The sequence below is a fragment of the Schistocerca gregaria genome, chromosome 3 (genome assembly GCF_023897955.1).
Source record: "Schistocerca gregaria isolate iqSchGreg1 chromosome 3, iqSchGreg1.2, whole genome shotgun sequence".
Taxonomy (NCBI): domain Eukaryota; kingdom Metazoa; phylum Arthropoda; class Insecta; order Orthoptera; family Acrididae; genus Schistocerca; species Schistocerca gregaria.
In genome coordinates this window covers 413976894-413995115 of record NC_064922.1, presented here as the reverse complement: position 1 = coordinate 413995115, position 18222 = coordinate 413976894, and the positions used below count along the sequence as shown (strand labels likewise).

Below are 18222 nucleotides of genomic sequence, written 5' to 3'. Positions count from 1 at the left end.
TAAATGGAGCCTGAAACTTGCGTAATAAATACTTCGCTTGAAGTGCGATTTGCGGCATAAACAAAAATTAATTGCAATCCACAGAATATTAACAGAAAAGCTTCAGAGCAACGCGCACGACTGACTAGACACATTCAGATGGTACGTACGAGTGGTTACGATCTGATGAGAAAGATCTATCTTAATTTTTTTGTGTAAAATAATTAAGTCGTAACACACTCAGAGATAGCGAACGTACAGTCAGGGTAGAGGCACGTACTTTCTATCATTCCCCGTGGCCTGGGTAAAAGAACTGCAATTATTTAAATTTAAGAATATTTCTTTTTCAATCGGACTCCTATTTTTATACGAAAAGGAAGATTTCAGGTTCTGAATGTCTCGGCAAAAACACATCGAAATTAATCTTAGCGGCCACCAAAGGAAAGTAGTGAGCACAACCACGTACCTCTATTGTTGAGCAGCGCCTTTATAAAGATCGTCGCCTCCATCTAAAATTCGCCTTCTCGAATTAGCAGAATAATTTGTAATCCATTGGTATGGGGTTTAGGCTTGATCTTGACAGGAATTATAAAACACATTTTTCATCATTTAACACCTTCATTTAACACACACATAGACATGAAACTATACAGTACGTCTTTACGCCAGCACATCAGAACATAAAAGGTAGTTAATACTAGAAGTAACAAAAGAATCTCGAAATTAGTCCTTTGTCTCTCAATGATAAAAAAGTTTTTTAGAGTATTCCTCTGGTATGACAGTCGAACAAATTTTCTTCTTGTATCTTTGAATTAAATTTCAACATTTTTAGTTCCTTTTCCAGCGGTCGCGAGGTTCCAGACTATAGCGCCTAGAGCCGCTCGGCCACCCCGGCCGGAGTACCTCTCAAGCTATTACATTTTATATTAATATGTGTTTAACCTGGACACCATTTATCAGAAGCTTACTTCAGGGTAGTAGCAAATACAGATACGTTTGTTAATAGATAAGAACGTAAAAAGGCCATCGAAATAAATAAATAGCTTGGTTCTAATAATCTGCAATACCTTCACAAACCTTCACAACGACTGTGATTCGCAATCTCAGGAACTGTGAAAGCTTTGAACGTGGCACTGTCAAACCACGCACGTCACAACAACTCGAGAAAAAATTCGTGGATGCCGTCCAGGCGTCTGGATAATTGTTTCGAGAGTACCACAGATTTTCAGTTTCATTCAAACCTGGCATTTTGCATGTGAATCCAGATCTCGGGTTTGTCCTGAAAGTTTCATATGCCAAGATGTTTGGTCTCAGCAGATGTGTCTGTTAACTTATGGTCCTCAGTCTGGCGACAGGAAACGAGCGATTCCTCATTGTCCACAAGCTTGATATTGTCATCATATTTCAATATTTCCGTTACCTCGAGAAAATGATCAGTTTTTGAGTTATTAAAACACCTCGATAATATCACAGGACTGGATCAAGTTTTTACTGCCTGTCACATTAAGCTCTCCAACGCCCGCCCGCAATATTTTCCATTGTGCTGTAACTGGAAAGACATCTGGGCGCACTAAGTAAGGTTATCTCGCACACCACGGTACTGCTTACTCCAATCAACTCCTCACAGGATGACCTCTGATGCGCCCATGGACAATGAGCTCCTTTTGGAAATCCATCACTTAGTTCCTTCTCGACGTGCTATACACGAAGAACGAGAGAGGCGTGCACTGTGCAATATTCGTAGACACTCTAAATAGTTTCGATTCCTCAGATAACCAATTTTTGCGTGCTGAAAGTTCAATTTTTTTTTCAGGTGAACACCGTTCGTGCGGAATATGATCAGCATGGAATGAACCATATAGAGGGAGGATGGCCTCGTGATGTCAATCCAGCAGATTCAGAGCAGACCATGAGATTCAGAAAGAAAGTGGAGAAGGACGAAATGTATATTCATACCGTTCTTCAGCTGTCCCATGTAGGTAATTCGACAACTGTTCTGTACATTCATACAAGTTAAACAAACCATTAACTAGTGTCTCATTTTTCAGGCAATGGAGCACTGTATATTGCAGAATAATGCAGTAAACATCTACGAAACGTATTTTTCTGGAGACGAACCTGCATCAATAGTAGAAAAATCTTCTGCGAGGACTGTTAATGTCTACAGAGACTTTTGTAAACCAAAACGACCAGTGACCCACATAGCCTGGTCACCTGACGGGGGATCCCATCTTGCAGTAACTCACTGTAACTTGGAATTCCAAAGGACTCCACATGATATTAGTAATTTCTCTTATATCTGGGAAATAGGTAATAACACATGCCAAGTGTACTTCCAACAACAGTGATTATAGTTAGTGCAACTATAGATAAATATTGCATGCAATTGTGACATGAGAGTAAAGAAATTTCCGGCGTAAGATATGTTATAATCTTGCAAAACAGAATTTAACTGCTGACACGAAATGGCATATTGCATTTGTATCTAATTGTAAAACACTAAAGCACAGGTGAATTATACGCAGATAGAAAAGGTGGTGTTGGCTATCAAAAAATTACACCTATTTCACCTGATCACGGTGAAAAGCCACTAATTTCGCTCTTCCCCACGTCAACCAATCAAGTAATGCGATTTTGTTTATGTCTCTACGGCAACACTTCACTGTTGTCAGAGCTGTACGACAGCTGCGGTTCTCGTCTGGAGCTGTTGAAAGCTGGCATCAGCGCTGTTAATTGTGTTGGACGATCGTAAGCCGACTCGACTATAGCGCAACAACTGCTGTAGCAGGCGCGGCTTCTCAGCAACTAACATTATGAGATAGACTAGGGCCAACCACCCGACACGTTACCGTCGGCTCCAAATCAGGTCATGATTACCAGTTAAGTAAGCAAGGGGCCATCTGTTTTTTCCTCAATGAAAACATTAGGGTCTCGTCTCGCTGTTATAAACAGTGCCTGAAAGAAATAGGTGTCGATTTTTACATAATATTGAGCTGGAAAAGTACGCTGTAACCTTAAACGGCGAAAAATGGAACACTACTCAGTGACAACACAGTTCAGCACACCGCAAGGCTGTATTTTTCCGATGGTCAATACATCCACTGCCCATAGGCGCCATGCCGAAGTGCGTATTACGGAAGGACTGCCTTCTCGCTCCCTGCCTCGCCTCTCCCATAGTGCTTGCGTGACACTCGGCGTGAGAAACTGTTTAGGGTCTCGTCTCTTTTTTTATAATAGAGGAGGTGGCTTGATGCACAAATCAGCACCTGACGGTCTGCAAATTGAGCCGTTATCCACATTGTGGTAGTTGGCTATAGCATGTACCCAAAGCTACAAGGATGGTTTGATAAGTGTGTTAAATTTCCGTGAAAGAATGGAACATTTTTGTTGCGCCTTCAAGGATGGTAAGTTGGATTATTCCAAGGATCGTATAAGGAATTTCAAGAACGTACAGCCTACAGTTCATGTTGGCAGCTGTCAGAATTAGTCAGTGTGTCGACTGCAATTGAAAATGAAAAAAAAAAAAACGAGTTTCATGACGTTAGTAAACATTTTCATTTGAAGGGTTGGACTGCCACAGACATCAACACGGAACTGTGTTAACTTTACGCGGATTCTACACCATCACTGAAGGTGATTTACTTTTGGATTAATGAATTCAAACGTGGTCGGACAAGCACAGAAGATGAAACGCGCTCTGGCCGTCCAACTGAGGTCACCACAAAGGACACCACTGGCAAAATCCGTGATATGGTAATGCAAGACAGCCGAACAGAAATTTGTGAGATTGTAGGAATCTCAACTGAACTAGCGCATAATATTTTGCATGGAAAATTGGCTATAAAGTAGCTGTACATGAGGTGGGTTCCACGATTGCTCACAGTCGGCCAAAAGCGCATCCGGTGCAACATTTTAACACAATGTCTGGTGACGATAAATGACCATCCGCAAAACCCTTTGCACCGATTTGTGGCTATTTGTGAAACCTGGATCCATCATTACAAGCCTGAGTCTAAAGGGCAGTCAAAAAATGACCGAAGAAGGAAAAGACCATTTCGTCCACTAGTAAGGTGGTGCCCATTGTTTTTTGGGATTCCAAAGGACTAATCCTCACAAATTACCTTGAAAAAGAGAGAACGATAACTGGCCCCTATTATGCTTTTTCATTGTTGGATCATTTGAAACTTCCATTGCTTAAAAAAAGACCAAGGCTGGAAGCAAAAAAGGACACTTCTAGCTGAATAATGCACAATCCCACACATCAGCGATAATAATGGCGAAAGCGCATGAACTGAGTTTTGAATTGGTTCCTCATCCACCCCTTTCATCAGATTTAGCCCCAACTGACTTCTGTTGCCTAACTTGAAACTTTGGCATTCTGGGAAGAAATTTTCGTCAAATGGGGAAGTGAGAATGAAGTCAACGATTATTTTACAATGTTTTGAGAAAGGCTTTTCAACAGAAAATGCTATATACGCTTTGACTGATCAAATATTAAATGCTCTGAATAACCGGACATCACCCATTGGTATTTTTTGTGACGTCTCAAAGGCCTTTGATATTGTAAATCGTGGAATTCTTTTAGATAAGCTAAATCATTATGGTTTGAGGGGGACAGTGCACAAATGGTTTAATTCATACTTAACGGGAAGAATGCAGAAAGTTGAAATAAGTGGTTCATGTAATGTTAAAACAACAGCTGATTCATCCAACTGGGGGGGCTGTCAAGTACGGGGTCCCACAGGGTTCGGTCTTAGGTCCTTTGATGTTCTTTATATAGATTAACGACTTACCATTCCACATTGATGAAGATGCAAAGTTAGTTATTTTTGCTGATGATACAAGTATAGTAATATCACCCAAAAACCAAGAATTAAGTGATGTAGTTGTAAATGATGTTTTTCACAAAATTATTAAGTGGTTCTCAGCAAACGGACTCTCTTTAAATTTTGATAAAACACAGTATATGCAGTTCCATACAGTAAATGGCACAACTCCAGTAATAAATATAGACTTTGAACAGAAGTCTGTAGCTAAGGCAGAATTTTCAAAATTTTTAGGCGTGTCCATTGATGAGAGGTTAAACTGGAAGCAACATATTGCTGAAACGTCTGAGTTCAGCTACATATGCTATTAGGGTTATTGCAAATTTTGGTGATAAGAATCTCAGTAAATTAGCTTACTATGCCTACTTTCATTCACTGCTTTCGTATGGCATCATTTTCTGGAGTAGTTCATCCTTGAGTAGAAAAGTATTCATTGCTCTAAAACGTGTAATGAGAATAATTGCTGGAGCCCACCCACAGTCATCCTGCAGACATCTATTTAAGGATCTAGGGATCCTCACAGTAACCTCACAGTATATATATTCACTTATGAAATTTATTGTTAATAATCCAACCCAGTTCAAAAGTAATAGCAGTATGCATAGCTATAACACCAGGAGAAAGGATGATCTTCACTATGCAGGGTTAAATCTGACTTTGACACAGAAAGGGATAAATTATGCCGCCACAAAAGTCTTTGGTCACCTACCAAACAGCATCAAAAGCCTGATGGATAGCCAATCAACATTTAAAAATAAATTAAAAGAATTTCTAGATGACAACTCCTTCTACTCCTTGGCTGAATTTTTAGATATAAATTAAGGGAGGAAAAAAAAAACTTAAACATTAGTGTCATGCAATATTTTGTGTAATGTACAGACATCATTTATTAATCTGACACGTTCCACATCATTACGAAGTCTCGTATTCATGATGTATGGAACAAGTATTAATCTAATCTAATCTAACCTATGCTTTCGATAGGATGAACAAACTGGAGGATCTCTGGACTAACACCTATTTTTAGATGGGTTGTAGACTCCGTGTCAATCTGAGAGTACTTCTGCTAACCACAAAAGAGTCTAAATTCCAAGTGGTGATCCCAACTACGCTCTACGCCCGCATCCACAGTCTTCGACATCAGAAAAAGTTGAGGATGTCGACAATGAAGACTTTGGCCAGGCTTGAGGCATTTACAATGGCAACAAACATACATACAGGTCTGCCAAATATGTGTGCTAAACCAGTTTTTACTGGTATGACATTACTCCCCATGGTCTCCTGCCAGTCAGCAATGAGACTGTGCGCATATTCACTTTGCAGACCATTGGCTATGTAACTACTTGTTGTGAAAGCTCTCTCTAGCTTTCCATACACTGCCCATGACTCATTAGTTGCTAAGCCTTCCGCGAGACATGCATATACACAGACATACAGAAAACAGAGCAAACGCTCTCCGAATGTGGAGATGACTGGATACAGTCGAGTACAGTGCTATATTACGCCTCCCGATCAGTGCATTTGGGCTAGGTGTTGGCAGCTGTACTACATTTGCATGCAATTTTAGAACACAGAACGAGATGTTATGTCATGACCGCATGGATACATCTGACGTAAAATCGACAGAGTTGCGAAAAATGGCGAGGGAATAGGTATAAATTGATCCAATATACACGGAAATGCGGGGAAATTGAGGAAGTACTTGCGTATCTTCTGGTTCGGTAGTGCACTAGTGTATGTGACATTTTGTCTAGAGAAATAAAAAGAAAAACTCAAATTTAACATTGTAAATATATTTATTTATTCAGTGTGGCTAGGTATAAATTGACCGAATATTCAACGAAATGCTGGGGAAATTGAGGAAGTACTTGCATATCTTCTGGTTCGCGCCGAACAATTTGAACATGGAAAGAATTTTGCAGCAAGAAGAGGAATCCGATAAAATGTCGACATCGAAACGAGGGGAATCAGAGAGGCAGTCAATTTTTTCCGTCGAGGCACATTATACTGTATGTCTATTGAGGTACCACTGATACACGCTAGTTGACTACTATATTTGATACTTTTCAGGAGAACAGAGAACAATTCGCCTCTAAACTTATTTGCACCTTCGTTAAAGGATAACGAAGAGAGGATGGGGTGCTCGATTGAGATAGAGCTGTAACGAGGTACGATTTAATGGCTGACAGAGGCATTCTAGAAAATGAGAAGTTGCTGCAGGTCAATTTTTTTTCCAGTGTTCTGTCCGGATGCATCGGCCGTGTGACATAGCTTGCGTTCTCCTCCTATACAGCCACGTGTTCTGTATGTGGTTTAAAGCACTGTCTACTTGCGATCGTTAACGGTACACCTGTCGATCATCAGAGGACTTCCATCTCATGCGTGATGAAATTGACACAGTCCTCTAAACGAACTTTGATTTATGCGATGTACTCCATCCCCCCTGTCGCATCTTGGGTGTAAAATCGAGACTTCAGAGTCATAAGTAAGTTAGCAGTAGGAGCTTGTGAGGTGCTGCAATTCCTGTGTACACATTTGCCCTACAGATGTGCTTTTTACAGAGTTGGTAACGAAATGACTTGTAATTTTTACATGTCAGACGCTGATGCTATGTGTTTATCTGTTTCCTTGTAGGATGTATCCTCCGCTACTAACGATCATTTTATATAGGCCTGATGCAGGCATCGTATAATTTCTGAACCGTGATCGGATTGAACAGTGGATACTATAAGTCTCGGGAAAGCTATATTGTGCTCGTATCACACAGAGAAAGTGTTTTATGGGAGTAGTTTTTTTGTTTTACAGTTCGATAACATAGTTTATCGTAGAGAAACCATGAAGAAGGAAGTATGTCATGCACTTGAAATATATTTCTCACAATGGAATATTAGCAATGCTACAATCCATACGACTGATACGTCGGAAACATAGGCGATCTAACATCATAGTCCGTTTTAAATGCAGAAAGTTGTAGCCTTAGGATTGTGTGTGTTTATGTTCTCTCTTATTAATACCTTCCAGGTACCGATCCTAGACTCTAGAACAATACTTTAGAGTTGATAGCTTGGTTGATTTACGTAAAAATGCTTCGAACTCCATCTGTCTGGAGCTCCATCGCATAAAAATTATTCTTTTCTTGTTCTTGTTAACTGTCTTACTTACACTTGGAACTCTGTCACTATACATCGATAAGGAGTGCTAAGCTCCTCGACATGGATGCATCTCGAGATGGGTGAGGGCTCGGAAAGCTCGATTCAGTCACGAGACGTGGAGTGTAGCGGTCTTCTTCTGGTCAGGTGCAGATTAATTCGCTAATGGTACTGCAGGGCGGTCTGGTCAATGACAGTGTGAGGAGGGTCATTCACTCTCTAATTTTACCCAAGGCAGTGAGAATGCTCTGTGACTCCCATACGCAGCGAGATAATTTGTAAATTAAACACTATGCTCGAGGTGATAGAAACACGAGGAGTGCTGTCTGCTATAATTTGATGATTTATGTGTTCGAGAATTAACACTGTATGGACCTACTACACAGTCATCTATCCATGTTCACAATTATATTCGCAAAATGGAGAGGGGCTGGTTTAGCTATGATACTGAAATTGGGGAAACTTGCTGTAACATGAGTGGCCGGTGTTGAATTAATTGTAAAATTCTTCGCTCTATCAAATGTGATGTTTATTATTAGAGTACATCGATGGTGTCTTTTTCATACCATTCGTGCACTGGTTACCACGTAATGATTGACTAATATCGCTTGTTTGAGATGGGGAACAAGTTTTGCTGGATGGGCAGCAACTTCTGGGAGGGGGGGGGGGGGGGGGTTGCTAGCAGCGAAACAGTGGTTGCATATATGAGTTCAATGTGAGGAATCAGTCGAAATGGAACGCAGAGTCGTCAGCTAAACGGTCAGTGTGAGAGACGAGTCCAAATGTATAGCTCCTGAATCAACTTCGGGCTGTAGTTTGGTGACCTACGCCAACGCAGTAAAACTGTTACAGTTTGCCTATGTTGTAAATGTCTTTTATTTAAAATGGTCCAGTGTTATGCTATCTGCCATAAGTATATGATTTACACCATGCAAGGTCTAGTTTCCTGCGAGAGACCGTGGATAAGAACTTCTCAATGTCAGTTTATAATCTGGCCCAGGTCTTGAAGTCATGACAGAAAAAGGAAAATGTTTGACATTGTACAAAGGCGTGTTAGAAAACATTGTTTGAACTAGGATCAGAGGGAGTGTCTCTTGTGACTTAGTATAGCCTATGGGATTATTCGCCTACAGTATAGGTGATCAAAGTTTAAAGTGGCGTCTGCGGTGACTGTGTATTTAATAGGTGGCAGTAGCAGTAGCAGTTTGAGGTGACGGACTTGGTAAATGGTTAGGAATGCATGGATGGCTGCACCCTGCGGTATTCTGGGGGAGCATTGCGAAATCTCTTTTCCACGCTTGGGCGCCACCACAGCTCTGTGTAATTGCGTCAGCATCGGTGTCTAGGTGACTTATATATGGGATGAAGTTAGTAGAAGTTCTATAGTTCGTAATTTTTCTTTGTTGGGGGTAGAGAATAAGGATGATAGCATGGTGGGCTGACTGATTTGAATGGACGCGGATCTGTAGTACTTGTATGTAGTTTGGGGACGTAGCACATTGCGCGCTTGAATAGCCAAAACACGGCCCTGTTGCACTAACTAAGGTCATTCTGTTTCTACATGGGATGCAGAAGGTGGTGGATCTGTCTTTCTCTGACTTCTGCTCAGTTACAGCGTAAAATAGAAAGATCACATGCGCGAAGCTGTAGAAATGGGCGCTGTTGCAAGATGCGGAGGGGGTGGCTAGGTTAGAGGAGATTGTTCAGTTGACTGCTTTCTGCACATTTCGCGCTTTTATTTAATTGAGAGAAGATCGATTGTGGTGTGCGCATGTGGTATGGCGAAGATAGGTTCTCTAGGCATGGGAAAGACTTTAGTTGGCTTTTAAATTATAGGGGTGATTTGGAATGTGTTAGATCACCGACATCGGTATTAGAGAGTGGAAATATCATTCTTTATATGTTTGTTTCTAGTTGATGAGTGGTTTACTGTACGCTGCATCTGGGTAAAGTTTTGGGTTTGTAGAGAAATAATTTCTACTCTACATCTTGGGAATTATGTTGCGCTAGCGATCGGTAGGATCCTGCCTAGTGCTTGATATAGAGAAGTATAATATTATTGTGAACAAAGTGAAACTAAGTGTGTTCTTGTAATCACACAGTCTTGAGAGGCCTGTAAAAAGTAAGCACGTTCGGAGCAGAAGCAGTGACGTGTTTGTGATGAGGGGAATCGATCTCGAATCTGCAGATTTCTGACATCGACCTCGGTCCATTGAGGGTGCTCTGATGTAAAAGGGATGATTTTGTATGGCGCTGTGGAAAAAAAGCTAGACGTGGAAAAGACCTTAGTTGGCTTGTAAATTATAGGGATGATTTGGAAACTGTTACACGGCCGACTTCAGTATTCGTGAGTGCAAACTATCTAACGCGTTAGTGTCGAGTGAAAACGATCTCGAATTTGCAGAAGAGTTCAGACATCGACTTCGATCCGCTGAGGTTGCTCTGATGTAAAAGGAATGATTTTACATGGCGCTGATTGTCACGTCTGTAGAAAGAAAGAAAAGGCTGATGGTGTTTCCCTAGGACTGGTTTGAATGGTGACAGCCTGTGTGAGTGTAGGCATAGTAAAATTTTTTCAGGTACTGTACAGATATAAAATATAACTGCAATGTTTGTTTAAAATATGTATATATTGTATTGTAAAGTTAATGTGACTTACGTTATTACCTGACTAGAGAGGATGACTGTGTGTCTCATAGTAAGTGTCTTGTGTATTTGACGATATGTATGGTAGTTTGTATGATTTAATTGTCAGTGCAATATGGTGATCTGTGCAAAATAACCGCTGAAAGTCTGGTCTGCAGAAGGAAAAAAGGCAGACAGTGCTTCGATATTGGAGGTATCAGTAATTCAGCGGGTAAATTCGGTAAGAGTGAATAATAATGCTCGCTTGATTGACATACTTTGTGTTGGGATATAGGAGCCTCTACATAGCATTGAGGACGTTTGCGTATGTTGAGAGCAGGAAGTGTATCACATTAGGTGCACTGGGACGAGCGAATTGGATGTTATTTTCGTAAACAGGTTCTGTTGGAATAAGAATTTCCGTGCATACAAGCTCAGACACGTAGAAAGCGAGCGTTAACTATTTCTGGGAGACTATACAATTGCCGAGAGGTCGACCTGGTTCTGCAAGGTTCGCAGGAGAGCTTCTGTTAAGTTTGGAAGGTAGGAGACGAGGTACTGGCAGAAGTAAAGCTGTGAGGACGCGCTGTGAGTCGTGCTTCGGTAGCTCAGTTGGTAGAGCATTTGCCAGCGAAGGGCATAGGTCCCGAGTTCGAGTCTCGGTCCGGCACACAGTTTTAATCTGCCAGGAAGTTTCATAGGTATTTTGCTTTTAATTTGTCTGAGAACTAGCCGCTGTCACTACTATTTATGTGAGAAGACGACATACTTTTAAACAGTAGGATTCAATCGTATACAGCGACATTACTTCACTACAATTTAATATGAATCTGAACACGGTAACATTCGAAAACTCGAACTTGAAATTATTAATTAAAAAGGTTTTGTTTAAAGACGGTATTACACGGCGATCCGCCAAGAAAGGTATTGTTTGATTTTAATCGTGTGTATTGGGATCTGTATACTCGCTGTATATAGTTTCTGTCATCACTAGTTCGTGTATTACTCGCGCAAAGTAAGCTGACGTCGGCGCGCTGGCTGATGGTAGCGATAGTAAATGGAAATGCCTTTACGCTCGTTCCCATCAACCACCGCCAAGTGTCAGCTTGGTTTTCACGATTAATATTACGGCCCACGAACTTCGTTTGTTCGTTCCGAGCTTCCTTTGTTCACACGCTTCCTCCACCTGACTGTCATATGGCGGTCGTAATCATTCGGCACGACTCGGCATGATTCGGAAGTTGCATTCGAAGCATAGCGTACTAAGAATCGATGAATCGTTGGAACTTGGAATCGTCACGACTCGAAAACACGCAATCGTTTTTACGATTCTTTTGAACGACGGTTCGTCCCTGTCACGATTCGATTCTTACGATTCTTTATATAGAGTCGTTCAAAAGAACGACTCTTTCACGAATCGTCACAACTCTACTACACAGACGTTTCGCGGCGAGGCGAGAGTCACGCTGGGGCGGATACACGGCTGAACACGGCTCGTATGTTCTGTTAAGGTGCGTTTACACTGAGTTCGCCACATTGTTCACAACATTGTTCGCAACATTGTTTGTGGCTAGTAATGGACTACCGATGTTCGCAACATGTTGGCAGCATGTTCGCAACACAAAATCACGGCTGTGTCGGTAGAGATCAAAGAAACATTGTTCGTGGCCTGCTACCACTAAATTCCGCTACGCATCGTTAGCGTTCGTTTGCTCTGAGTGAGTGTTTAGGTGTTTGTTTTGCTGGAGTGTAGTGGTGCGTTTATTTGATGTCCCTTCATTTTTATTTGAAATGGAGTGGTCACGAGACAAAATTTTCCACCTGATGTCGCTCTATCAGGCAGAGGAGTGCCTGTGGAATGTACGTTGCGCATGTTACAAAAATACTAAAATCAAACGTGATTCATTACAAATGTTGCTGCGGCGCATGGCACTAGCAGCAGTGACGTGGACAAAGAAATTAAATCTCTCTTGTCTCAGTACCGGCGAGAGAAACGAAAAATAGAGGAAAGTAAAAAATGTGGGTGTGGTACTGACACACTTTACGAAACGAAGTGGTTTGGATTTAAATATTTACGTTTCCTGGATGATATGGAACTATTTCGAACCATTAGAGATACGGCTGGCTTTGATAAGAGTCTCCTGATGGCATAAAACGAAGAGCAACAGCAAGTCTTTGGTTCACAGGGATTGCTTTTCTGAAATTTGTGACTTTCTTTGAAACAACTGGTCCTATAATATTCAACAGCCTTTCAAAATCTAACGGCGACATCCTACTGAAGTTGCGAAAGCCAGAACCGTCTTCCAAATTCAGCTCACAAACATATCATTCTCGCCACCTCTTCTATAGTATGTTTTGGTCCACCGACGACGACTACATCGTTTTCTTCGTCTGTTTACTTCGTTAAGTATTATGAATGCAACATCAAATGTCATTAACTCTTCCTCTTCACTTGATATGGCGCATCTCTGGATGTGAATACACACAGTAACCTATCAGTTCCCCGCAGCAGACTATGCGAATACGTAGAAATGTTGGTCGCTAGTGTAAACGGGAATGCGAACAACGAACATGTTGAGGGAACAAGTTGCACACAATGTTCCGAACAAAAACATGTTCTGAGCTCAATGTAAACGCGCCTTTTGATGGAAGCAGCCTGTGCTATTCTGCCATCCGCAGTAAAGACGTGTGTTGTCCAGAGGTGTTTCGCGAAAGGAGGCTGTGCCTTGGAATTCTGCGATGTCGGTATAACGGAAAATGTCTAGACACAACTTTCACCTGCGTCAGCCGTGTCGACCGCACGCGCCCTCGGCCCGGCTTGGAGGGTCTTCGCTCTGTAAATCTTCGCTCCTGTATGATTGCGTCATCATCGGCGTCTAGATGAACACGTATTTCAATTTCTCTAGTGACAAGTATGAAAAGAGATGTATCCGAGTCATCCCTTTGGGCAGCTGTGTGTGGTTTGACAGCTGATGGCTGGATCACTTGCGCTCTAGTGGACAGGGGCGGTGTCTGTGTACATTGGTTGCATGTCTGTTGCATTATTTTGCGAGCAGATTTGTAGGCTGTGCTATGCGTTATTTGGACAATTTACAAGTTCTGAGCATGTCTACACATCACTATGCTGCATTATTTATGAGGACTCTGAATGTATGTACTTAAATTATTTGGGTAAATTAGGAGTTGTTTGCGTGTCTGCAGAGTGTTATTTACGAGTAGTTTAAAGGTATGTGGGCTGTGTGGGGTGACCCCAAGCATGTGTTTTGTATCAGTGTGATAAATATACTCCATACCTAAATAAAATATTCGAAAATAAATAGAATGCACTCCTTCCATACTCTCCCCAGCAGCCCTGCACAGCCTGAGTCATTTTTGCGCCATTTTCCTCCTGTAGATTAGGTTATAGGAGGGATGACAGTACTCTCTGGTGGCAGTAATGTGCACTCGGTCAGTTGGACACTAAATCTCGTGGTTGAGACACTGCCTGCAAAATAAAGACTTGTGTGCAGAGCAGTTTTCCCACCATTTGCCTCCACCATCTTGGATGACATCATGCACTGTGCATGTTAGTACACATTAGTCCACGTTAGCCCACCAACATAGTCGGTAAGGGGATATGGTGGTCGGTTGAGGATCATGGTGGAGACGTTAACTATCTCCTTCGAAGTCCAGGTGGGCATGGCATTCGCGAAAATTCATTCCAAGTCCACAGTAGCGCACTCTGGTGGTGTCAATATGTAGTAGGCTCTGTGAAACACTGTATGCCGCCATCTTGAATAACGGTACTTGCGTCATCACCTGGCATCACGAGAGCGCTCTCTGGCAGTGGCGATGTGTACTAAGTCAGTTGGAGTCTGGAGCTCTTGGCGAATACACCGGGTGTCGCCATCATGGATTACGTCACAGATGACAGCGCTCTCTGGTGGTGGGGAGTCCTGACCTTGAGGTGAACACAACTGCATGGAATTGTTTAAATAAAGAGTTATATCCAAGTACTTTTCCCATGAATCCTTAGGAGGAGGTGGCGGTCTGGAGGAGGTCTGGCGACTGAGGTTAGTACAAGTGTCTTTTCTTTCCCGCCATTTTCTTAGCTTAGTAGAGATATGGGAATTGAATATTGTTTACAGCCAAAATTAAAACTTGGTGCCACTTCGTAGGAAGAGGTGGCGGTCGGGTGACTTACGTTAGTGGAGGTGGGCCAAGTGAGCTATTTTCCTGCGATTTTCTTTGCTTGGTAGAGATAACAATGGTGTGATGCTCTATCCTGTTGCAATTAAAACTTGGCGCCAGCCATAGGAGGAAGTGGCAGTCGGTCGATTTAGGTTAGTCCAAGTGACCTATCTTCCCGCAATTTTATTAGTTTGGTAGGAAACGCCAAATGAGCTCTGTTTAACGCAAAAATTCAAACTTGGCACCCGTTCGTTGGAGGAAGTGGCGATCGGTTGATTTAGGTTATGGAGGTAAGCAAATTGAGCTATCTTCCAGCAATTTTCTTTGTTTATTAGAGATGACAGGGGTGTGGTGTGCAATATCCTGTTGGAATTCAAACTTGGTACCAGTTCGTAGGAGGAAGTGGCGGTCGGTTGACCTAGGTTAGTGGAGTTAGGCCAAGTGAGCTACCTTCCTGCCATTTTCTTTGCTTAGCAGAGATAACTGAGGTGTGGTGCATTATCCTATTGGAATTTGAACTTCACGCCATTTTCTGGAGAGGAGGCATGACACTTTTCCGCCAAAGTTCAAACTTCCGCCATCTTGAATGGCGTCATGGCCGCCATCTCGGATGAGTCATTCACTGTTGCCAAGTCTACACGATGCCATCTTGGATGACGTCATCGCCCCCCATCTCGGATGCATCTGGCAACAATGTAGAGTGACCTGGTGCCCCCTTGTCCCAATACTAATATCGTCGTCATACCAACATGTCGTCTCTGTTATTAGTATGATCCCTGCAACTATTAGGGAAAGCTACCACAAGTGTGATGACATAAATACAACTGTCCACACCAAAAATGTGCTAAATACAAATTATATGGCTTATGAAAATGGGCAAAGCCTGATAATATTCAGCCATTAAATAAATAGCAACTTGTTTGCTAAAAGTTGAAAAAAATCTTCCCATCAGCAAAAATCTTTGTCAGGAGGAAGTTTGAACCCAGGTGTAATGCTAACTGCTTTTCACCATAGGTACGGATTCTGGTGTTGGCCACCAGTATGTCACTGGTCCTTCTTGGATAAACACTGACTTCTGCAGCAGTGTCAATCAGGAGCTTCACCTGATGAGTGATTGTGGATGAACAATTGGTGTGACTGCCTGACTGCAAATAATGTGGTGTTTGGACATCTTCTCTGATCTGAGAGCATATGCTGCTACATTAGCACTCTTCAACGTGCATCTTTGAAGTTTGTGTAGTTGTAGGGCTGAGTACATTGATGGGCAGAGTTGCTGAAATACCTGCGGTACCAGTACTCTGGCGAGTCTTGTGGAGTGGCATTTTTCTGCTTGTTTTTTTTTTTCCAACTTTGTAGCTGCTGTTGATATGTAGTTACTTGTAGGTTGTGTTCTGCCACTTGTGCTGCCAGTTACTCCATGGTGCTGCTGGTGACAGGCAGTTATGCGTGTTCTGGGGTCAGTGACGTCAGCTTCCGCAACCACGCACGTTCAGGGGCTGTTGTTGATTTTTATACGTGCAGAACCTTCACTTCAGCTGTTAGTGATGTCTCTGCCTTTCTTGCTAAGGCTTGCAATAGTAAGTGTATTTGTGTGTGCTGTAATGACAGCACGGATGTTGGCTGGAAGTTTTTGAAGCTGTAATAACACATAAAGATATTTCAGCCAGAAATTCAGGACCTGCATATATATATAAGAACTTCCTGCAGTGCGGCGTAATTTTGTTATGACCAGAACTCTTCTATTTCCTTGCAGCATAATTTTGTTATGGCAAGAATTCTTCTATTTCCCTACGACTTCTAAGTTCAGATGCGAATGCACTATATCAAATTTATCAATGTTATCGGACTGCCAACGCTGTTGAAATATGCATCCAGTCTGTATGAAACAGACTTGACGTCGCTTCGGCCAAAATCCGGGAAGTTTAACATTTTCATGTTGCGCACATGTACTCCCGTCTTGCCCATTTTCATCTACCACTCAGTTTTGTAACGAATTATTTGGAATTAATAGGTGTGTATCGTAGTCCTGGGTCGAGCCGTAAGTACTGTTTCGTCTCGTTTCCAGTTTCTTGCGCTTGAGTCACCGAATCCATTATTCCCGACGATATTCATTCACACAGTTATCGTTCATTTTCGTTTTTTGTGGTCACTGCTATGGGAGCTTGAGTATTATATGTTATCCTCGTAAAATAACTACTCTGTTATACATCAGATAACATTTATTTGTCTCACATAAGAACAAAGCCAGAACGAGAGTATATCAGCGCACACTCCGCTGCACAGCGATAATTTCATTCCGAGAACGAGAGTAAACAATTGTACCCTTGCTGGCTGTGACATTGTGTACTTAGCGCTAGGCTCGTTCACTCATTTAGGTGTAGTGGATTTGTGATGCCACCACAAAATCATTGGTGACATTACTCGTTTCTCTTTCATATCTAACTGCCTCTGTTGAACTAGCACTGTTGAATCAAAATCATAAATGCCATCATCTTGTGTTATACAGTTTGTAGAATTACAATATTCAAAACTGTTCTACATTACCTGAAACGTCCAGTCGCCCTTATTTATTAACAATATCACTACCGTTTTGATCGGTATCAACCATTGCAATAACGCTCGCTATCATCACCGTTCCTTACAACTCAGAGCCATATGTAATTTAAAGCTCTTTTGCAAATTGAAATTTGTTAACTAAGTTCACAATTTCTTTGTAAGTCACTCCTAAACAATATTTCACTCATTCACTCAGTCATGCACAAAACTTCGCTGCTGCAAATAGCTGAACAACTCGTTGTGTTGTTACAGTTTGTTGATTTTCGGACTCGTCTGAAAACTGGAGCCGCTAGTCGCCAAATACACTCCTGGCAATTGAATTAAGAACACCGTGAATTCATTGTCCCAGGAAGGGGAAACTTTATTGACACATTCCTGGGGTCAGATACATCACATGATCACACTGACAGAACCACAGGCACATAGACACAGGCAACAGAGCATGCCCAATGTCGGCACTAGTACAGTGTATATCCACCTTTCGCAGCAATGCAGGCTGCTATTCTCCCATGGAGACGATCGTAGAGATGCTGGATGTAGTCCTGTGGAACGGCTTGCCATGCCATTTCCACCTGGCGCCTCAGTTGGACCAGCGTTCGTGCTGGACGTGCAGACCGCGTGAGACGACGCTTCATCCAGTCCCAAACATGCTCAATGGGGGACAGATCCGGAGATCTTGCTGGCCAGGGTAGTTGACTTACACCTTCTAGAGCACGTTGGGTGGCACGGGATACATGCGGACGTGCATTGTCCTGTTGGAGCAGCAAGTTCCCTTGCCGGTCTAGGAATGGTAGAACGATGGGTTCGATGACGGTTTGGATGTACCGTGCACTATTCAGTGTCCCCTCGACGATCACCAGAGGTGTACGGCCAGTGTAGGAGATCGCTCCCCACACCATGATGCCGGGTGTTGGCCC

General features: G+C 42.3%; 1 protein-coding gene across 1 annotated transcript in view; it reads left to right on the top strand.

The window, feature by feature from the left end:
* The window catches only part of LOC126355389 (dynein axonemal intermediate chain 2), a 211055-nt gene that overhangs the window by 76656 nt on the left and 116177 nt on the right, over positions 1 to 18222 (top strand). The window contains exons 2-3 of the mRNA XM_050005684.1: positions 1793 to 1954; positions 2028 to 2289. Coding sequence (XP_049861641.1) covers positions 1793 to 1954; positions 2028 to 2289 — 424 coding nt within the window. The remainder of the gene's footprint in view (positions 1 to 1792; positions 1955 to 2027; positions 2290 to 18222) is intronic.